The following is a 23942-nucleotide window of genomic DNA, read 5'->3' on the forward strand; positions in this document are numbered from 1 at the left end:
TTCCTCTGTGTTTGAGCTGCCTTGGTAGCCCACCCATCCTGCATGGTTGTTTGCAGTTGAAGGGAGAGCAAAGGTGATCCAGTAGCTAGAAACACCTCTGGGAATGGACAGTCCTTCAGTCTACCACTGCTTCACTTACAGTCTTAGGCAAATCACTTCATCCCACTGTAACTCGGTCGGTGTCTGTCAAGCAGGATAATAGACAATCTGTGTTGTGACCTTTAACATATTAAGGAATGTAAACTGCTCATCTAATCAGTGAATGCAAAACATGGGGGTTGAATGCAGAACTTTCAAACCCAAAGGTTTTATAAATATATATATATATATATATATACACACACACACACACACACATATATATATATGTATATATATATATGTACATATATATATACAGCAGGACTTAGTGTGGTAGTAATTTGATGTCTGAGTGGTGCACAGAGACTTGTAATATGCACTCTCAGGAATGAGCTATCCTCAGATACTTTGATGGTGGAAATGGGTGGGCAAATGTCAAAGAAAGCTACTAAATTGAAATGAAAACGGGAGAAAGCTGTGATGTCTTGCATGCTGAAACAATTGGCGAGAGAAACATTGTGGCTTTCAGCTCACTGCTTTTTCCATTTTCCCTTGACGGGTTAGAGCTATTTTTAAACTCAGTATCTTTTAAATAATGCATAAGTTAACAATAGAGACTTATGGTACTGGAAAAAACCCACACGAATGAGCTTAAAAAACCCCAGAAAATCCTATCCAGTCTGCTTTCAGTAGGGTCTCTGAGAGGAACAGAGCACATTTGTCTGTTCAATTTCCAGACATCTTTTGGAAAATTCCATTTTTAGAGCAAATCTTCTGTCTTTGAACTGAGATTTTTCATTTACAAAGTGCCTTCCCAATCCAAACAACTGAATAAACACTCTGCTGGGAGAGGTAGATCACTCTGTGGGCTGTATGTTTTGACATAGCACAGCCCAATTTGGCTATGCAAGTACCTTAGCACCTTTGTATGTCAGAAAGAGTGTGAGGAAAAACTTTCGTCTGGTAATAGTATGCATGAATGCTTCAGCTGAGCTGTGCAACTGCAATGAATCTTGTTTTCCCAAGTAATACCTGATCTGTGGTCCATAGGCTCCATGACTATCCCATGCACAGGCAGAGAAGCCACCACAGCTTATGTATACATGTGAACATGTAAGACCTGAAGTACTAAATGGCTGCCCCAAGAAAGGTGGCTAACAGGGGTGGTTACATCCTCATGGCTTTTGCAGCCTGTTTCCAGTGGCCATGGCTTTGTCTGTGCATCTGGCACACATATCTATGGAGAAGGATCAAGGGAAAGTGGTGGCTAGGAACACTGACACCACCAGACCAATTTATCTGGCCCTGATTGCTCTGAGAAAAAAGAGGTTGCAGGGTCTCAGTCACTGGGCGTATTAATTATCCTGGCAGCTCGCAGATTTGTAACCTCTGAGGTCATGAAGACCGTGTAAGCCACAGAGCCTGCACTTGTATGTGAACTGAGCCAGCAGGCAGAGACTGCAGTACTGATTCTGTTCTTACGTGCAACCTCCAAGAGTTGCTGGACTTGAGCTGGAGGGTTGCAGCCACTCTGCTCTGCCCAGCAGTGGCTCAAGTGGTGAAGTTAGAGATGGAGCAGGACTGTGAAATTAAGAGCATACCTAGGGATTTTGGGTCTGCTGCATTTTTCATAGTTTTGTTTTTCCCAAGTACATTTGAAAATTGCAGTTCTGTGCTGGTTTTCAGATACATTATTTTAATAGTTTTTGAGATATTTTGGGTGAAATGGTGAGTGAATTGTAACTGCTTCATTGTAAGAGTTGTATTTTATCTCTTTACTTTTCCAAGAGTCTGTAATATAGAAAATTTTACTATTGATTGTCTTTGGAAGAGAAAGCTTATTAATGAATGTCTGTTCTTAAGACATTAATGTCTTGATGTTAAAGAAATAAAAGGTGCACTACTATGTTAGCCATAATCCAGTAATTGATATAAGAGAAAAATAGTCATCAACCAACATGGAAATGCTTTTAATGATATTCATAATCCCTTTCTGTGTCACTGACAGGGGTGAAAATTTTTATTTGTTTAATTTTGAAAAATTAAGCATAAAGTGATGTGTGTAGTACTTGTAGTTTTCCAGGATATTTCTCATGGTTCAGTGTCAAGGACAGAACTCTTAAGCATTTTGGGATGAATCTCGGAGGAGAGCTGGAGAACGTGTTCTTTTGTTTACATAATAACAGTAGGGAATAAGGGCTGTAGTTAAAAATCCATGTGTCAATTACAAAGTGCTTTGTAGACCATGTGAAGAAGGGATCAATTTGTCTTCATCCTGAAAAATATGTAGTACTCTGTTTTTGTAGCATTGCACATATGTATCTCCTCTACTTACCCATATATAGTACCATGTGTGTATGGCCACTTCTAACAGTTGGTGTAGATGGGTTTTGCCTTTTACAGTCTCACAGGGAGCCACATGTGTCTTATCTTTCCTCATGCTGAAGGCCTAAGGACATAAAAGGTGGTGAGCACTTCCTGCTGTGCCTCTCACCCAGCTTTGGCTGAGGACTGTATTTTAGGATGCTCAGCTGGTCTGCAGCTGTTCCCAGAACCTCTGTTTTTCCTCCCCTTTTTCTTGCCCCTTTTCTTCTTGTGTTGGACTCCCTCAGAAAAGAGTTGCGCTGTCGTTTCCTCTCACTTCAAGCTTGTTGCTACAGATGAAGTGGCGCACAGCAGTTTTCTGGCCCCTGTCCAGTGGCCTTTATATAGAACTGAAACTCCTCTTTGGCTTTTCCGGGTTGCCTGGCTTCAAGTGGAGCACTGAAAGTTGTTTAGGTGAACCATGTCTTTGGAGTTATGTTATTTGCAATATTTTATTCATTTGCAGGCTTGGAAAGATGCTTAAGACCAAACTCCAAGTTTACCTTGAGGAGAAATCCTTGCCCTCAGTCTCTAGTCTCAGTGCTGGGCTATGGTAGAAGATTGTGAATGCCTTCATGCTCAGAGAAGTTTTTGGGAGGATGTTCCCAAGAGAGAAAACTATCCATAGCATCTTTGGGAAGCCTATCTTCCTCTGTTCTCATTTCCTAGGCTTGCAAACCTTGCAGCCTTCTGGCAGCAGTGTCAGTTTTCAGGAATCTTGTCTCTCAGGGCATGATGTACAAAACACCACCATAGACAAAGCCATGCATGGTCATATGCCCATGTTTGAGCCACTGTCCCAGCCCTGCTTACATTTGTAGGGACCTAATATGGGACCTCACACCCTCTACATCTGGCATCTTCAGTGGTGCTGCCCTGCAATGTCTTGGTGGGCTGGGAGGATTTCTTTTACACACCCTTTCTGGATATATGTAGATGGTATTACATAACCATTCATTTTTTGCTGATGACAGACGGATTAAAAAGTTTATTATTCTGATTTAGATTCAAATAAAACCTACTCTTAATGTATTTACTTTTGTAAATAGAGAACATTCTGGTCCTTGAAGATCTTGGAGGTACAAATCACCTCACAGTTCTGACCATCTCTGACCAGATCATGGTAGAAATCATCCATCTATAAGAGAACTGTTTAAAAAAGTCTCAAGAATTTCAATTGAAATTCTGTCTAATTAGTTTTTGGAGTTGTGTTGTGAAATTCTACATTAGGCTTGGAAGTGATAACCTGTGTTCTTATCAAAACTAAATAATTGCTGTAAAGATAAGATGATTTTCTGTTGGAAAAACAATATGTATGTTTGACAAAGTCTTATCTAATTTGTCAGGTTTTTTGACAAAACCAACAACATTAATGAAGTTTGGGCTTTGTTTTGGCCATGGTTTCTTTTTTTTTTCTTGATGGCTGAGTAACAGTAACAGTGGGTGGAAAGGTAAGCAAAAACATTCTTTAAAAATACTGCAAAAGCTTTTCAAGTCTTGTCTTAAATAAGCCAACAAAATGTACAACATTTTGACATTTTCTCAAATTTTGATTTAACAAACTAGCTTACATTTGTGCTTACTATTGCTTTGGTTGTATTCTTTTCCTGCAAGCTTTCTTTTTATTTTTTTCCCCGGATGAAGTATTACATTCTGTGTTTCTTTCACTATTTAGTATGTTGTTACCCAGTCACTGACTTCTCTTCAGTTGTAGGGTAGGGTTCTTTGGTGCAGAACTCTGAAAAAATTGAATTTGAGACAAGAGTGTTATTGTGCTTTTGGAAATGGTATTTTGCAAGTCTGGGATAGTAACTCATTTTTTTCCATGTCCTTTTATAAACCCATATCCATAGTACTCGTAACATACGTATTTGTATCCTAAATAAATTGCTGGGGCTCAAGTGGCCAAATAACAAAGAATAATTGCTTATTTTTAATTGGTTGCCAATGCATCACAACAAGTCACTCATTCAGGAAAGATGAATAAGATTCTATTTTGGTGTGATTCTCTTATTTAAGTATCTTTGAAGATTAAAAAAGGAATTGCTTGGGGGAGAAAACCAATTTGGAAAAAAGTGTTCATACACTCTTATTAGACGAAGGGATCTGGTATTTGTCTGTTGAATTACCTCTAGTGAACAGAAACTCCTGATTAACTGATAAAAGTGGAAAACATGCTATTTATGGTCCATTTATGGCATGACACTAAATAATACTTTCTGTGTAAAATACATTGGAAAATGAAATGATTTCAGAGATACAAAATTATGATACAGGACAGAACTATATCAACATGCTGTGAGTAAAAGCCTTTAAATACTTGGACTGTATTTAGATAGTGGGGAGAAGGAATGCTGATCAGATAGCTTAGGGGACTTATTTTGGCTTCAGGGCATAGCTGGGAGGAGCTTGGAGTAGAGTCACCTCTGGAACACTGAATGGGTTCACTCTCTGCTCCTGTCTTTTGCAATTTTAGTTCATTTGGAGAAAAAACCTCTTGTCACCTTTCTGAGGTGATGGTGTAGTAATTTAAGTAATGCTATATTATTACAATATAAATGCAGTATAAATAATTTAATAATAAATATAGACATATAAGTAATTATAGATAATAGGTGTACAATAGAAATAATAATTATTTCACCATCATTTTTGCTGAGTGTAAGGCTGGAGTTCTCCCTTGCTGCACGGAGTAATTCCTGTACTCTACTGCACACCAGTGTTTTCCAGTAGCAAATCTAAGTCTACATTTTCTGAATAAGTGTCACCTTCAATTTTCTTTTCTGTGAATGAAGCTAATGAACATACATGGATTCAGGCAGACATATAGACACATTCTTGTAATCTGAAATTAAGATGGCATAAGTGATTCCTCATCTCAGAGGGCTTATGTCTTTTAGGGTCTGAGTATCCTTAACTCCCACTCACTTAAGTGGGAATTGGGCACCTTTGCTTTTTGCATGCTGATTGCATGGACCAAAGTATGAACATCATGTCTCAGAACAATAACATCATCCCAGGTATTAAGAACATTTCTCTAATCACTCACAGTTTCTAGAATAGCACTACTTCATCTCCTGCTTTTCGATTACCTTATTCTAAGATGAAAATATTTCCTCTCTTCACGTTTTCCTTGATGCATGCGTCCTCATGATATTATATATTAATTCTGCAAATGCATTATTTAACTTCAAAGAGCATTTTGTTCTGCAAACTGTTAAAAAGTGAAATAGTATATGAGAGGATGCTTGAGTGAAGGAAGAACACATCAAATCTTCTAATTTTTTTAAAATAAATGTTAATTTTATACTATTTGCATGTATGGATTAAGACTTTGTAGAGAATGTATCATTGCATTTTAGGAGTTTGCTCATGTTTCTGGTGTTAAATTGAGTTCTATTTGAGGAGATTTTAAACTTAAATATTTCCATACAAAACCCAAACCACTACATATTTTGATAGTTTCTATGTTATTTTTCATGCCTTCCACAACGGAAAGCTGTAGGGTGTATTGTACCAAAACAAAATAAGCTTGCAAAATACTGGAATTCTCCATGAGAAATTTGTCTATACCCCAGAGATTGTGAAACTCAATGAAAAGAAAGCTGTTGTATATAGAAAAGGTTTCTGCTTTATTAAAATTTGTTTCCCTTAAAAATATTTCAGTGATGATAAGCACCTCTTGTAATATGGAAGGTCTAGCAAATCTTTGCTCTGCTATCATAATGCAAAATACTAAAATTGTGCAAAGTCTGAGGTCTGTGTAAGGTGATGGTACTGATGTTAGGAGAGCTGGAATCCGCGTGATCAGCACCTGTCTGCCAGTGGTTTAACCATGTTTTCCCACAAAGTAGTTTTCATGAAACTTGGATGTATCTCTAGGGTTCCCTTTCATCTTTCTATTCTCATTTTGAATGTTTTTAACTCTTACGTGTTTTTGGCCAAAAATATCAATCTGAAATGCACAATCTGTATTCTGTTGCTTAAATAGAAATGCACTGCTTTTCAAAAGTGCTGCATATTAATACCCTTTGCTTTGTTAATGGATATAATGAATGCTCAGCTGCTCAAAATATCTCATGTTCTTGAGAGAAAATGTCAGTTTGGGAACAAACAGGGAAGAGAACTGATAGTAGGTCTAGGAGACTTAAAACAAAGTCTGTTATATCTCAAATATGTCAACATTTTTAAGTGAGTCTTGTTTTTGCTTTCTTTGGTCCAATGAATCACTTGTATGGCACAGAGTGGAACTGGTGAAATTTGTGCCAATCCAAGAGTAGTCTGAAGAGCAATGATTACCATACACATCTCTTTACAGATGCTTCAGTTATACTTCTTGATCTAAATCGAGCAAATCAGGGCTTTGAATGTGAGTGTACAGAGCTGTGCAGTTCTTTGGCTATATGGAGGCGTGTTTTGAAATAAAAAAGTTTAAACCGTTACATTTCTTATTCAGGTTTTACTCTGGAAAAGCTGGTAAAATTTTTTTGGTGAAAAACCATTTGTTGGAAATTCCTGGCTAGCACTAATTAAAAATATGTTAGAAAAGTGTTTTCGGGGCATCTGAGGTGTCTCAGGTATCTTGCTATCTTTCTTATATTTTAATTTTCTATATACTATAAAGCATACTTATTTCCACCTCCACACATTACTGGTCTGTAAGCAAAACAAATATAAATGAAAAATGCATTTATTCCTGTGAAAGCGTTCCTTAAACTTAATTACTTTATTTCTGAATTACCCTTTAAGTTATATATTTCTGATTATGGCAATCAATGTTTGATATTATGTCACGTCTCCCCAAACAAAGATATCTATATGCAGAGTAAATTAGCATGACAGAAAATAGTCATCAACATGTATATCGTTGTGATTTAAGAAACAGCTATATTTATTTTTCTTACTTGCATTTTAATTCTTATCTTCAAATATTAAGCTAGAGAACTCCAGTTTTCATTTGTACAAGCAGTGTTTCACAGATGTACTGAAAATATTCCCATGTAAAACATTATAGGATTAATTAATTGGTAGTATAATTGTAAGTATATTTGGCTCTGTTTTTCTGAGAGGAGTATAAAAATTACAAATAACCCTGTAAGTCTTCTAACTTAAAAACCATGAGCATCCCTGGAAGTTGCTTAGCTTTAATTTATAGTTTAGCTTAGCATTAAATCCTACAATATTTTCTAGAGCTTTTGGAAGGCTTTTTCTTGTTCTGCAAGCCACATTAGTCTCCCTGATGATTGCTCATCAAATGCTTTGCACTGTAGAACTTGAGTCTTAAATCCAGCTTTTATTATAAGTAACACATGACATGGTAGGCAGATTATTTTTAGAAACATAAATAATTTAAAGTATTGAGCAAGATTCCAGAAATATGTAGTAAGGATGATAATAAGAATATCCTTATACATTTTTGTAGTGAAGAGGAGAATACAGTCTGGAACATGTGCTTGTCAATGTGAGCTTTAGGTATAAACAGTGGTGCCATTTATCGAAACTGATGTCTGCAGAACCACACATGATGTTTCTTAAGAACCGATGAGCACTGCTGTAAATTAGAGACTCACAAGCTCTCCATTGAGGTGCTGGGTTATATTTCCAGGGGTGTTCCCCCGCGTGGTTTTCAGAGGTACCTAAATTAGGAGGCCAGTCTCCCAGGATCTCTGTAGTCAGCACAGAGAGCGTGGGCTCTGACAGAGGGTGGTCGGGGTAGGAGGCTGGTGGGAGGGTGAGGTCTTGCCTCTGTGAGCAACTGCTCTTTCTCTCTGATAGTTGTGGAGAGGGGTATCCCAGAGGAAGCAGCCTCCCAGTAGGGTGGCCTGTTTTCCTGTGGCCCATCAGAGTAAAGAAGGGGGAGGATGATTTCCCTGTCTCTTTAAAAAAGTCCTGCTATATCTGTGCTCTGCTGCAGAGGTTCCTTTAGGATACCAGGTTAGCTCGGGATGAGGACAAATCAGGAGCTGGAGCAGTTCCTTTGTTAGAACAGTGTAAGTACATCACTGAAATGCCAAGCAAAGATGACAGGAGATTTGAAAGCAGGTTTCTTGTAGAAATGCTTGGTCAAATTCAGAGCTGTCATTCACTGAATTAAAATTTTAATTAAAGACAGGTCTACTTTCAGATGTATATCATAGCTAGAGCCATCTGCATGTGAATCATTTCTTTGGCTGATGGGATGGCTCTACAGATACTGGGTGTGCTCCCAGCCACAGACCGCATCAGCCAGCTGTGTTTCACATGGCACTTCTGGATGTGTGGGTCCTTGGGTGCTCAAAAGGCCAGGACTGCAAGACAAACAGTGGCATTCAGAAGCGACACTGTGGTCTCTATTCCCTGTATCTTTGCTGAGGAGCAGTGGCACTTCCGGCTGTCAGAGGCCTTATGATGAAGTGCTCGGTGGAAGGAATTGTTCAGGGTGACTGAGTCAAAGGCTGTGAGGGGTACCATGTTATACTGTGTGCCTTTTAGGGCAGTTTTTTTGTTCTTTCAAGGCTTTCTACCATTCTGCTGTATAGAATTAAAAAGGGTCTGCAGCTGTTCTGCACCTTTAGACATTCATTTTTTTATGGACAAGCATCTGGCTATGTAGTTGCTTCATGAAAACTAGCTCTATGTAAGCAGACTTAGGTTTTCATCTTTGTTACATTCAGCTGTTCAGAAAGACATTAATTTGAAGGCCTTTGAAGGAAAGCAAGGCATTATGCCAGAATATGTTTGTGCTTACTTCTGTATCTACTTTTATTGATTGCATACTTGCAAGATGCACTTTGCACCATGACTGTGGTGTTTTGCTGCACCATGTTCAAAATGGAACTGTTCAATGCCAGATAGTTGCCAGATTGCAAAGAATGTCATTCGTTGAGTCCTGTGGATCTGAGATGCCAGGTGCTCAGCCTGACCTACAGAAAATATCCTGGAAAAATTAAAAAAGAGCAGATAAGTAACCTCGGAGTCAAAAGGGTAGTTCTTTGAAACATAGTAACTGGATCTGGCACACTCAAGCACTCTGGCACCCTTTTGATCCTAAAGAGAATTCTTCAGGATAAAAATAGGTAAGATTAATAGATAATAAATATTTCTTAGAAATCTATTCTCATTTTATAAATGGGTATATAATGTTTCTATCTGCAGGCACATCATGGCTGAAAGATGAGAGGCTACAGGAAAAGACAAAACAGTTGCAAGGATTTGCATTATCACTAAAAGAAAATTTTGAGTCTTTGCTGGCACCATAAATGTGCTTCAGAGAAATTGTTGTGGCAAGTCTTCTGGAGATATAAGGAGGTGGTGATTCAGATCCAAGACCCTATTGGAAGAATTCATTATATTTGAATCTGCTTTAACCCTGCCAATTTTTCCATCGTGGGATGTGTATCTTTTGAAATTCGAAGCATTGCTTAGGTGGCATCATGAGAAGTTGCAGGTGGTTTATTTTTGAGCATGACTGAATAAAATATGTCAAATTCTGAAAATGTTGCTACATTAGACATATTAGTAGGCATGCAGGATAAAACAATTTGGTTTGTATTTTGAGTCAAGAAGGAGAACTTTCTGCTATTTTATAGTCATAAGAATTTTTAGCTACAATTCTCCAAACAGATAATTCTGCAAAGGAGGCAGACAAGGTCCTGATTTGAGAGGATGACATGAAAGATGAGAATAAAGGGATAGAAAAGGTTGTGGTGAAGGAGCTAGAGAAAACAAGTAAACAAATTGGATGTATCATTCATAGTGTATTGGTGACAGATGCCTACTGGAGATGTAAAATATATCCTATAAACATTGGATATATAGCTTATAGAAGATCTTTGTATGTCTATATAGGAAATATATACGTGTGTGTAGAAGAAATGACTGGTAGCAGCAGAGCATCAGTCAAAGCCTCAGAATTGTGGTTATAAATTCTTTTACCAATCAATGCACCAGTTTAGGTGGTTATGTGAACGCCATTAGTAATGCCACGGATTTCATCCTGTTCTCTTTTTTACTGCTTAAAATTCAACTATAGTTATGTCACCAACCAGTGTAACTGGCCTCAGTACAGAGTTTTGTTGTCTTTGAGGAATGCGAAGATGGGGAGCTTTGTATATAGAGAAATGAAGCTAGTCATGTAATTACATTCATCCTACCAGAAAAGTGTGATACCTATAAGAAAAGGGGGAGATATTTGAACCTGCATGAGTTTTGCTGTAGGATAGTCAGTATAAATTCAATCATAGTCCTATCCATGCAGCAGCAGATGGAGAACTCTCATAGCTGCATTTTCAGAAATGGATTTCCAGTTATAGGTGTAGAGCAGTCTCTGCAATGGTGCAGCTAGCAGGGTGCTGCTGGCCGTTGTTGCCGTGTACACATGTTGTAGGTTACATGATATGGATATGAAACATGTATTTAAAAACAATTCTGTGCTAATATGTGGAAAAATAATTTTCATTCTGTAAGTACAGATGTATTTTCTCTTAATTTCAGAAAATTACTCTGGATAGACAGGTAGTTTTAAAATATCACTTTACTGTATTCATTTTACCCTAAGGGAGTGACAGTGTTTAAACACACAAGAAATGAAACCGTGTCATACCAATGGTCCATCTGCCCTGGCATTGGCAGCGAAAAAGCACGCGGGTTGGGCCACTTTCAGGGTCCATTCCATTCACAACCCCCCCTGCCCCAACGTGCATGACAGCTTGATTATAGATGCATGAAGGCACATCCCTGTGTGTGCCTTTTAGTATCTGTTTATGAATCTGTTGTTCAAGGCTTCCAGTAATTTTCTGAGATACCTTCTTACGCTGCCTGTGCAACCTCCTGTGGCAATATGTTACAGAGATACACAACTTGTTGTGTGATATAGTGCTTTCTTCGATCTATTTTAAATTGGTCTTTAATTTCTTCAAGTACTTCCCTATTTTACTAATGTGGAAATAGGTGAATAACAGGTTGGCATTAATTCTGTCTAGGGTCTACATGATATTGTAAACCTCTATCATATTCCCCCATTCTCACCCTATCCTCCAAACTGAAGAGCCTTTTCAGACTAGAGAGGATGACTTACTGGTAGGTAACACACAGGGAGGCAAAGTAACCTGCTGGGTCATCAGCAATGCCAGAGCCATCTGGCAAGCCAGACAATTTGACTTGGAACAGCATTAGAAAATAGATTTTTTGGCTCTCTGAAACTAGCTGTACTCTTGTAGCTATATATGCTAAGTGAAGATTGATGATTGCAAGTTTGAGGGAGCTGTGATAATTCATTGGACTGTGGTTAAGTGATTATTGTTGTCTCACAATCTGACTCCTGAGGATTTGGTGGTTAAGCGACTCTTGTCTTCCCACTCTTCATTAATTTGTAAGATAAGCCAAGAATTTTATCTCATAAACCCTTATGTCATTTGTCATGTGTGGATATTTTGGGGTATTTTCCCAGTAATGCAGACTGCTTCTTCAAGAGACTTCTTTCCTTGTCTCCCTTAACTGTGCCATTGGATTTGTTTGCATAGTTTCAGACTAAAATCTTGGCTCACCCTCAAATGAAGTATGAGACCTTTGACTTCTAATGCACACAATGTTCTGTGCTATTAAACGGGACCTTTTTTATTAAAATAGAGATATTACAGTGCTACAGCAGGTAATTTCAGTTTCTTGCTCTTTAATTTGCCTCTCACTGTAAATGTTTTCTTGATTCAATTTTCTTTAGCCCCTCTACAATAACAGGCTTTTTCAATGTCTTTGAGTTTCAAGCACATTTCTATCCTCTCCAAATTCTAGCAGATTGTCTTCATCAAAATAGTTTCAAGCAACTAATTAGTTCCTAGATTTAAGGTTTGCTATGTTTTAAATTGAAACTATTTTCAGGTATACCCTTTTCTGAAGTTCACGACTTTTGAGAACAAAGATAAAAGTAGTGGTAACCATTTTTTCTGGTCTTTTTTTTCTGAAACATTCCAGGTACTTGAAGAGTGGATGAATTCATTAGATTAACAATAAAAACAAACTTCTCCATAATTTTTCAATCCATATATATGAATACTCTATAATTATATAAAAGTGCACAGTTTAGAAGAAATTACTATTCCTGGAGATGATTACATAAAATGTTCTTGGTGCAGGAACAACCTTTCAAATTTGAGGGTAAAATGCAGAGTTCTAACAGCAGGTAACCATGAGAGCAAGGGGGTGATTGTCCTAAGTGCTTATGAAAGAAATGACAGAACAACAGGGGAAAGCTTTGCTGTCAGTAAGGATGCACATTTTAGGATGGGTGTATTCAGTCTTAGTGCCAAACTGTATCTCTCATGACTTCCTTTGCTGGTCTTCCTTGGCATCATGCAGAAGTGGAAAGCAGTGGCATGGAAATGCTGATTGATAAGGAGGAGTGATGGCTGGGGAATAAAGGAGGAGTCGGAAGGTGACCTGGGAGGGGGACGTAGGTACAACATGGGGAGTTTGGAAGGGGGTGATGAAACGGTCAGAGGCTGAAGCACAGCATAATCCATATTCCTTGTATTTCATGCAGCTTAAGTTTTTTTTTATTTTACTTCTGTAATCATATGCTGTTCATTGCCAGTGTAACCTGGGAGTTAAGCAAGGCTGTGCTGGCAATGAGGGGGTTTGCTCGACAGTCCCAGTTTAGCTGTTACTGGGTTGGAAAGTGCATATGTGCAAAGCAAGTGGTGATATCTGGTCCCTTTGACAGTGATTTCCTGCATGGCTCTAGACAAACATCCTCCAAAGTGAAGCCTTCACCATTTGTTCTAGTGGCAGTTCTTTGTTCTTTAGTCTCACCACGAGGAGAATGCTTGGGATCCATCAGCTCTGAAGAGCTCCAGGAGCTCTCAAGTTGTCCCAGCTGCACCATAGGACAGAACACATCTGAAATGTGGTAAGATGAAAAGGGCACTGTATTTCTACTATATATGGCTCTGTGAAGTTTTAAATTGGGCACCCAAAAGAAACACATACTTTTCTGTGGAACTGCTAACATGAACTCTCCTGGGGGGCAGTATGTAGAGGACTCAGTATATGTGTTTTGTGAGTACTTTGAGAAAGTGTAATGGAAATGTACAGGAGTGCAGCAATAATTTGTGTATTTTCTTCAGGGCAAGACCATGTATACAGTAACTAAAATTTGAGGGCAAATCTTGAAGGAAGCCACCAAATAAAAGTATTTGGTAAAGTCCATTCACTAAATGATACAGGTGTCCTGTGGAAAATGTGTGTGTTTGTATTTTATAGCACAAAGTAATATCAGGACCATATATAGCACTTATGCATTTAATGTTTCAGTTTCTGTCTAGAATTTGTTGACAATACACAAAGAATAGTGTAGAAATGTGGTTGAAATCACAAATGAGTTTACTTGGGAAATGATTTTCCATGTAGTATAAACAGTTTGACTGTATTAAGAGGCATACTGAAAACTAGGATTAGACCACACTAGCACATTTGTGCAGCAAAATATGTAGCCTGTGCTTCTTCTGTGCATTCCTCTTCCCTTTCTTATTAATTGACCATCTTCTCAAATACTAAACTTGACTATGTTTATCCTGACTTTAAAGTAACAAGTGTATGAGCAGAATGGCATTGAGGAAACTGCCTTGTAGTAATGGTATGAACATGATCTGAAAGTATCTCCTCATTTTAATGAAATTTCTGTAAGAAAATAAAAGTAATTGCTTGAGAAAACACTGATGTAAGTTATCAGCAAAATGATTGTTTTGTTGACACTTGCATTGCCATGAGTACTGTAAGGAAAACTGAGTAAGGAACAAAGTGAACCTTGCCCAGTCTGCTTTCAACTCTGCCTGTGAAAGCAGAAGTTTAGAGCAAGAAAAATCCTATTTCACCTTTCTGCTTGACAACAGTCTTGCAAACAGCTGCTGTCTGCTCTTTCTGCTTGTTGAAGTGTCTAGTTTAGCACTAGGACGTCTTGAGTAGCAGTGTCTTTCCATGGATATTGGGAAAAATCTGTATCTATGTGTGCAGCTTCCTTGTTAGTGTAGTAGATTAAATCTCCCTGTTGTCTGAAACAGAAAACTGTTATCATCTTCTCTCCATCACTAGCAGCATGAATTAACTGCTATATTGAATTTGTGCCCTTTGCAGTGCTTGTGCCACAAAATGTTTTAAAATGCCTTATTTAAAAAAAAGGGTTTTCATTATATATAATATCAGATGCGATTTACAAATGTCAGTATTTTTATTAGGAAATATTAATATTGATGCAAGAAATATAATCAAATTATTGTTAATATTTAAGTGGCAAAAAACAAATAGAACCTGAAATTATGACTTCCTAGCTGCTTTAGCTATATTTTAGTTTGTTGTGGTAGGGAGCTATATTCAGATTTCCTTAAAACATAGTGAAAAGAAACTCGTGGTGATATGAGTGAATGGTTAGTTTGTAAGCATATCTCTTCCTCGTTGCAGAAATTAAATATAAACTTTTCCCTGCCCTGTCCCAGAAAATATAAGCAGTATCTGTTCATCATTATATTCTCATAAAATTGCCCATATGGTCATTAGATAGAGGAATTTAAACTGAATTGCAAAGATTGTAAAGGGTGGGCCAAAAAGTCCATAGCATAGTAACTGTAGATAGAAAGTGGCATGACAGAATGCCCTCTGGATTTACTTCAGATGCAGTTCATGTGCACAAGGCATGTCCAGCATCAGGATATGGTCACATCAACCTAAGCCTTGAAACTATTGCTGTTGCTTTACAGGTTTTCCTTGCAGCTTTTGTTGTGTACTCTCTCCTTTTTAATGCTAGTAATAGGAACCATGTGTGTAATAGAAATTTTGTGAAACTAAGAAAGAATGTCTTCAACCTGCTTAAACCTGTTCCCATCAAGAAACAAAGCCAGTTCAGTAAATGAAATACATGCTTATGGTAAGCTAGAGCTGTGAGACACCTTCTCTGATGCCAGAGGTGGGGGCCCTGTACAGGGCTGCAGAGTTGCTCTGCAGTTTCCTGTCTGCAGTGGGGTGCAGGGCAGTTACTATTCTGTCCTGCAGGCAAATTAGCTATTAAGGGATAAAGGGGCTAAGTGCATTTTCAAGTCAGATGTCATTAGAGATCTGAGAGACAAGTACTGTAGAGATAAAAAAATGAGCAAATTTTAGTATTTGGAAGAAACAGCATCAGAGATTGTAGTTGTGATCATTGTTTATTACTGAAATACGAAATTAAGTTCTGAGAAAGGACTGTGATTGGGTACAACTCAGCATTTGTGTATAATCCCTTGAGGATTTAACCCATTCTTAAATTCCTAATTTTTTTTGAAGAAGTAGTTGGTAGGAGTAGAAATTGTAAGAAATTACTTTCTCCTTTCTCCCCTTCATATTAGCAGCAACAAGGATAGAAAAGCACAGTAAGAATATTTTATAAAGCGGTGAAATGTCATTTTGTGCAGACAAGAAATGGCTTTGTTTTTCTCAGTTTTTTCCTTCCTCTGAGTAGGCACTGTGAAAACTGTTGCCATATCTATGAGAAGCTATCTAATTCTGGTTGATTAGTCCATTTGGCTAACTTAACAGATACAGTCATTAATTAAATTAACCATCCACATAAAAAGAAATTCAACAATTCTTTTGATGGGAAGGAGGAGATGAAAGTTTTACAGCTGTGGCTATTAAAGCAGAGTGGTTCATGGAGTATGGAGATAGAAAATCCCTCCTAAAGGCAAAGAAAGATCATGTATGAGCAGAGAGGTTTCTGGGTAGGCATGAGGATAAAGGAGAATTAAGATATCCTAGGTAGTCAGATACAGAAATCTGCCAGCTAAGTGGCTTTTTTGAGTTTATCTTGCTGTATTTAGCTCGTGGCTGATACTGAAAATGTTTTAGGACCATAGTGTAATGCAAGGTAATACAAATTGTCCCTTGTACTCTTACTAACTGTCAGATAGAAACATCTGTTCTGTTCCCTCTCATCTAGTCTTCCACTTTCTTAGTCCTTGTTTCATGATACTCAATCTGCCTTCACTTTCCTGGTGTATAAGATGGGCTGTTCTAAAAATTGCCTCCCATAGTCACTCCTTCCATATCTATTAGTCCTGTTAATATGGGGTATAGATCTACACCATCAGGGGAAAATATTTCATTTTGTGGGAAATTTCCTCATTCAAACAGTGCCCATTCCTTTACTGCAGTCCTTTCAGGCATGATGTTGCAGGAGGCTTCCTTCTCAAGCTTGCTCTGCAACATGGATTAGTGTTAGTTGTGCAGTTGATATGGCATCTATCTCTTATCAATGTCTCCATCATTTCCCTGAAACTGTTTTCTCTTGAGTGTCTCCATATATCTGTTGGTAATTTCCTGCTGGCATTCGACCCATCCAGACCTTTCTGCTGACTGTAACTAAAACCCTCTCTTGCTTTTCAGTAATGCATCTTACATCAGATCTCTCATTTGATGTCCTTGTCTGCCACCATATTTAATCTGAAATTTCAAGTGTGCATAATGGAGAGCTGTGGAGAAAGAAAGGGTGAACAAAGAAGAAATGATAGAGACATCTTATGGTGTTCAAGCATACACAGCAACGATATAAGATATCACGAAGCCAGTAATTTCTCTCAATTTATAACTGATGCTGACAAAGGTGCATTTTAGTACTCTGATTATGAACTCCCTTTATTTCTACCTTTCTTGACTTGTAATGCCTCTTATGGCCTCTAAAGAGGTCTCCATAGTTTCTGCTCTTTTTCTCCTGTAACTGTTAGTCTTTTCAGTTTCTTAAATCTGGAAAGTTCATTTTTGTTCAGAAGCTGGTGATAGGTATTTTCCTTCTCTATTTAAAAGTGAAAGTTTCTATTAAATTTCCCGAGACAATTCCCAGTTTTTTATCCATTTCATATTAAAGTACAAACCTCTTCCTTTTTCAAAAATCTTTATTGGCCTCTTTTTTCTTCTTGTGAGTTGAAGTGCTTTGTAGTCTTCTGTTTCTGTTTCTGTTTCTTTAAACACTTGACCTGTCTTCTTTTGTTTTGCCAACACATTTTTTTAACCTCTTTTTCTTCCTGGAGCAGCCTCTTTTAGCAGGGGAACCCATCTATTTCCAAAGCTGATATGTTTTCCTGGATTCCCAATCCCAGTTTTGTTTTGGTAAACCTCCGGTGCAAATACTGCAGTTAATTCAAGGCACAATTTAAGTGCAGATATATGCATCATCTTGGATAATGGTAATTTCCTCTAGTTGGGGCCCTATTCTGTAAAAAAAAAAGTCCCCCAGCGTCTGCCTCTTGTGAACTGTTGTGACTGAGAGAATTATAGAGAGGAGCTTGCTTGTTTTTCTGTTCTGGCCCTTATACTATTGGGTCTGTATGGAAGGGACAAGGTAATGGACATAACTGAGAGCTGCTGAACACACAGAAATTGTACCTGACTCAAAGTCTTGAAGTCCTCATTTCACCTCTACCATAGGGAAGTGTTTATGTTTATTTATTTATGTTGAAATGCATATTATCTTAATGCAGATTGCTCTGTCTTATCTTGCTTAAATAATTTGAATTATGTTTCACATGTATTTTAATCTAGCTTTTTGTTTGTTTTAAAGTAATGATTTCTATTAAAATTACATAGTTATGTGCCTCACAGGTACTGAAGAAAAAATATGCCTCCACCTATGGGGTGATCTCATGAGAGAAGCAAATCTTTTGACCTGAGTTTTCAGGATTGTGTGTAGTGGTTAGGTTGTAGCTTAGTTTGTAATAGCACTGATGGCATTACTGAGTCTGCAAGAGTGTTGTCCTTTATTAGGGTATTTACAGTGCAGTGAGCCATAATAATAAAGCATAACAAAATATTTTTGGACATATCCTGCCACATTACTGAGGATAGGCTTTAAAATTGTCTTTAATTTGGACCTGTTGTCTGTTGGTGAGCTCTTGGCTCTGCAGGTGTTTCTCTTTCAGACACATACATTTCAGGAATGAAGACACTTGCAACAGACCTTGAGAGGCAAGGGAGTGCCAGTGGCTCCCCAGTAATTTCCATTCCTTTTTGCCTCAAAAGGAAAGACCAAGTGGGAGGAAAAAGTGGATGGACCCATTTAGGAATTGCTTTTTTGGCCTACTTTGAAAGTAAACACAACTTAATGACCGGGGTATGTCCATCAGAAGGGTGATGGGTGGGAGAAGGGCAGCTTACTGACCACCAGCAGCCCTGAAGCTGGATCCTGGGGGACCCTCTGTAACTCCTAGGAGAAACAGAGCTCTGCAATGGTGCGGGCAGAGCAGCCCAGGTCAGGTCGGAGGGATTCTTGGCTGACTGCTCTATCCCAGTAGCCCAGGGCAGATGTCGAGGGAGAAGTGGAAGAGCAAAACAAGCTTTTATGAAACTTTCCCAGAGTCCTTTTCCAGGACTTCAAGACTCTTAGTCAGGTACAATTTCTGTATGTTCAGCAGCTCTCAGTTATGTCCATTACCTTGTCCAATCCCAGCTTAAACCAGTACAGACCTCTAGCATCTATGCTTTCCTGTGGCAAGAGGTTGCACATCGTAACCAGTGGCTGTGCTAGAAAATGTTCCTTTTTATTAGTTTTGAGTTTACTGATATCTTCTGTTACCTCCTAGTTCTTGTGTTGTGCAAAGCAGGGAATGATCAATCTCTTTGTTTTCTCATACTAGACACAACATCCAGATCTTTGAGAACATAACATATGATTTTCCAGAACATAAAAACATTAACAGCAGTATCTTTTAAAAAGCAGTAATTTTGTCAGACTCAGAAGAGCAGACCCTATGCTTCTCCTTATCATCCTTCCAAACACAACTATAAAAGTATTTCTGAGTTAAGCCATGCTGTTTGAGGTCTGTCTTTTGTACTATATACTTACTTTAATATCTAACATTTATAATCTCTTGCATCTTCCTTGGCGCAGAACCATTTCTGGCCATCAGATAAGGAGGACAACGGTAGACTGAGTTCCCCAGAAATAGTGAAGAGTAAAAGTAGAGCCCTAAGTTGTAAAGCTGGTTTTAGTAAATTGTGGAAGCATAAACCTCTGCTGAAAGAAAGTGTAGTGAATGCTGGGAAACTACATATCTAACTTCAGCAAGCTGAACTAAATACATTTTAAGAGAACATCTGTCTAAGTTTCTAAATCTGAAAAAGTCATATGAGACCTTATAGAAGTCTTTGAGCTTCCCCCAGGGAATGAGTATCCTAAATATTTAATATTCACTTCTAAGAGGAATTAGAGTATTGTAATCGGTCACTCAATAGCATCTCTTTTAGATGCTCCTCAATAATGGGTCATCTGCAGACATCTGTGCAAAGCATCAGTATAGATATACAGGCCTGACCAGATTTAAGGGGGTCCTAGAGGGCAAATCTGGGGCAACTGTTCAGTCTGGTTCTGCAGTTACTGAAGGAGTCACTCACTCTTTCTTCCACCTTAATTAGTAGCTGCTCAGGTACATTCCCTCCTTTCCATCAGCTCTGGAGCTTATTGTACCTCTTCTCAAGGGATTTCAGTTTTCTAATGCAGCAAAAACATGGGTATGTTGAACTCTCCCAAGTGAACCTTGACATGTGCCAGTGCTGACACCAAGAGTAGTTTGAGGAGTGTTAGTTCTGACACCATGTGTTTTGATGAGTGCTTGTGCTGACACAAGGTAGATTCAATGCTTGCTCCGGAGGGGGCAGTGAGACCTTCTGCTTTCAGCAGCAACCAGCTGTGAATTCACTGTGACTGAGGGAACCCCACCTCCATGGACAGTTGTCCCATGGATGTTCTCATTCAGAAATTTGTTAGCATCCTCTTTTTCTTGCCACTGTCACTTGCACTTAGATACAAAATCTTGGGGGTTTTTGTTTTTTAACATCCAATTTCCATTGACTCATTGACAGTCCTTGTACATTTGAGGTTCTGCCAGCATCTTCTGTAGCCTAATTAGCTGCCTTTTTATTTTGCTGTATAAACTCTGCTGCATTCACATTCCCTCCTAACTCAATTTTTTACTAGACTTCAGGATCCTCTGTGCTTCCAGGTAATGGAACTTTGTAAACAAAGCTGTCCAGTACATGCCTGCAGTATTTGAAAAGAGTTCTCCTTTGGGCAGTGGTATTAATCTTACCTCAGTTTGACTGGAAATACATCTTTCATGTATTCTGGGATGACAGTTGTGTTTTTCAGGAAGACGCCCTATTGATCTGGCAAAACACTTTGACAGATATGAATGTGGTCATGTCTTTCTTCCTTATACACCGGGCCTTCCAAAACAACATAATAGAAATTCCCTCCATCACTTAAGTGCATAAATTTGCTGTTTGTACAATTGAATCTGATCCTATTTCTACTATCCAGTCTTGAAGATAGTCCAGGTCTTTCCTATGGGACTTTTTTTTATCTTCTTCTTTATTCCCCATACTTTCCAATTTAACATTATCAGCTATTTCATTGGAATGCTCCTGGGTTTTGTGCCTGGGTTATTAAGGCAAATACCAAATGACAGTTTTTAGGGCTGATATGGGAGGACCCAACCTTGTCCTGGTTACTCATGGCCATCACCAACGTCTCTGTGAGCAACAAAGTCTATGGTCCTGCTCCCTGTTTAGCCAGAGCAAAGCTCTGGAAAGGTGAGCAGTCACTGACCTGGGTGCTGCTTTGCTGTTCCTGCCCTCCCTCAGCAGGTCAGTTCACTTCTAGCCTGTGTGGTTTGCTGGTTTAAAGGAGAAATACTCAATTTTGCCTCTTCTGCCAAGGACGTCTCCTTTCATTACCTCTTGTCTTGGCAGCCTGCCTGCTTATTCTCAGGTTTTCTTTACCAATTGTTCGTCTTTTTCAGTTTAATCACCACTGAGGTGGGACAATATCAGGTCTTCATAGTGATTTAATCTCAGTAAAGTTTTTCAGTCTTTGAAAAAACTTAGTGAAATTTATGATGCAGATGATATTGCCCCTTCCAACCTTACTGATTCTGTGATTCTCTGATTTGCTTGCCTGGAAAATAACTATGAGGAAGAGAATTTGACTAGTTTAGCATTGAAATGTCTTAGTAAATACAGCCTGCATTTAATTTGTATATGTTTGCCCCAGGTCTGATTGTTTTTTCTCTTCAGTGTTTGTTCCAAGTCCTTGTGTACTTGAAGGCTGGGATTGCTGTTGCCCAGAGCCTTTTCCTCTAGCATTTTTAAAGCTCAGGGTCCCAGGGAGAGTGGGAGTGGGGATGCCTCAGGACAGGCCCTGCCCCAGGGGCCCCAGCACAGCCTTCACAGCTGCACTCTGAGCCTGCCTGGGCTGCAGTTCGGGTGGCCGATGGCTTTGCCTCCCAGTTCAGTGCAAACCTGCGCTCGCCATATTGGTGTTGCAAGGTCATTTCATTATTGCGCCCTTGTGTCCTTAGCAGTCAACACAACTGCCATTTTCCCCTGGGTTCAGTTGGAGTCACTCCTGCTGATTTCTCATTCTTCTGCTTTTTTCTTTCTTAAAGTCCAGTTAATTTCTGTACTGTTCACTTTTAGCAGCAATTAGAAAAGTCTATTAAAATGGCTGGTTTTGAAGCTTCCATGAAGAAACTCCCTCTCATTTTATTTTGTCCCAGCTTCTGGTGTTAAAAATCAATGTATCCCGTGCACTGTGTAGGTCCATTGGAGGTGGTTTTTTCAGTGATTTTTTGAACATTTTAGGAAAAGTATCCTGCGGGTTTTGCCCTTTTGAAATGTAAATGTTTAATCAGTGCTTGCTGAAAGGGAGTGCAAGAACACATGTGCAAGGCTTATGGTTCTTTATTTCTTCTTGCAGTGACCTGCTGTCTTCTGAATATCTTGAGAGGCATATCGAGCAAGGAGGGAAGACAGTGGAAGTTAAAGTAAGAATTTCCTTTTTATGTGTTGCTTTTTTAATTTGTTTGGCTTTTGATGTTAATGCAAACTCACCTGTTTTTGTGAAAGAAGAGATATCTGATTTATCAAGAGATTTGTTTTACTCTTCTCAAGCAAGCATATTTCATGTTTTCTAACTTTCAACTTTTAAACAGAGCAAATAAACTTCACCGGCAAATTTAGTATATTGATGTTTATTTCAAAATGGTATCCATGAAATATATATATGATAGTTCTTTTTACTAGTAAAAAGTATAATATTTCCAACCTCGCCCTGAGTTTCTTTTTCTGTATGTTTGTTGACATGATGACTACAGGATCCTATTTGTTGCACTTGTCTTCTGTGAAATGTCTCCCAGCCTTTGCAAGTGTTTTGCTATATGCATGCAACATTAGAGATTTTTCTTGAGGACCTTCTGTTTGTTAGGTCTTATTTTGTTGATGTCAGCTATAAAATCGCTGTAGATGACATAAAATGTGCACAAATGTATTATAAGCTGTGCATAATGGAAACTCTTTAAATTTGCCTATCAGGTAAATATCAGATAAACTTTTGTTCAATGTTTTAAAAATGTAATTGTTTTTTAAAATCCCCTAAAGTTTTTTACTAAATCTGAGGTCACCTAAGTACTCTGAAACAAATGCATTAACCTCTGCAGTGTGAAAGTGGAAATGGAAATGAGCAAAGTAGTCCTTTAGCCATGGAATAGCTGAAGATATCCTTTGGTTTAAGCCCTTCTGTCATTTGGAAATATGAAGTTTGCTCTTTTACTATTGTTAGAGTTAATTGTCTGCATACATTATCAGACTGAGGCAAACACATACGTGTTCCATTAATTTGTAAAGACTAATTTCTCAGTCAACTGTGCTCTGCAGTCAAGACATCTTGACTGAGAGTCAGGATATGAGTCAAAGCAGAAATAAAGATAATAGCTGATACTAATGAGTACAAAGCAATCCACTCGTCTGCATCAAAGTATATATGGAAGTTAGCTAAGTTAATCTATCCAAGTCCCGTCACCGAATTAGGACATATCTGTTTTTCATGAGCAAGCCTTAATCAAGCAAGGAAATGTATGAAATCAGTGGCTTTTCGCATCTGAGTACTGATTAATGGCATGGGGAAGAGAGGAGGATCAGGCTTTTTGGAGGAAGAGTCATACAATGTTTTGGGCAAAAGAGCTTCCAGTCTCGTGGGTCCCAGAGATTATTTCCCCTTCAATTAGCTGCCATGCAAGATCATGGGATACCTTCAGGGATGGCTATCACTGCCCTGCTTAGTATGCTCAAATCTGCTTTGAGTAGAGAGCCAGCATTGTTGTGTGGTTTGATACTTGAGCTGAGCTGAATTGGGAGAGAAAGTGGCATGAGATTGTAGTGCAAAGGGGAGGGGTTGCTGTTCGAGGGACGTGTTTTCCCTCTCCTTGCTGTGTCACACCTTGCATACACATGGGAGGGGTGCAGGGGTGGCTGGACCGTACAGGGGGGCTCTTCTGCTACATTCACTTCCACTGCTCTGGGAGTTCTGCAGGCAGCAGTCCTATGGAAGCATGCTAGGAAGTGGGGGTGGAAATTTTTTGCTTGTTTTGTTGTATCTGAGTGTGTGAAATTGCAGGAGAAGGTAGCAGCTGCTGTGACAAAATGCCAGAAGAGCCTGTTGGCTGCCATCA

At 38.7% G+C, this 23942-nt stretch overlaps 1 protein-coding gene across 7 annotated transcripts in view; it reads left to right on the forward strand.

Moving 5' to 3' along the window:
- Positions 1-23942, forward strand: part of ADAM22 (ADAM metallopeptidase domain 22) — a 133102-nt gene that overhangs the window by 35863 nt on the left and 73297 nt on the right. For all 7 annotated transcript variants that reach the window (XM_071560570.1, XM_071560564.1, XM_071560565.1 and 4 more), the window contains exon 4: positions 22193-22259. In XM_071560570.1, coding sequence (XP_071416671.1) covers positions 22193-22259 — 67 coding nt within the window. The remainder of the gene's footprint in view (positions 1-22192; positions 22260-23942) is intronic.

This window comes from Pithys albifrons, chromosome 7 (genome assembly GCF_047495875.1).
Source record: "Pithys albifrons albifrons isolate INPA30051 chromosome 7, PitAlb_v1, whole genome shotgun sequence".
In the NCBI taxonomy this organism is placed as follows: domain Eukaryota; kingdom Metazoa; phylum Chordata; class Aves; order Passeriformes; family Thamnophilidae; genus Pithys; species Pithys albifrons.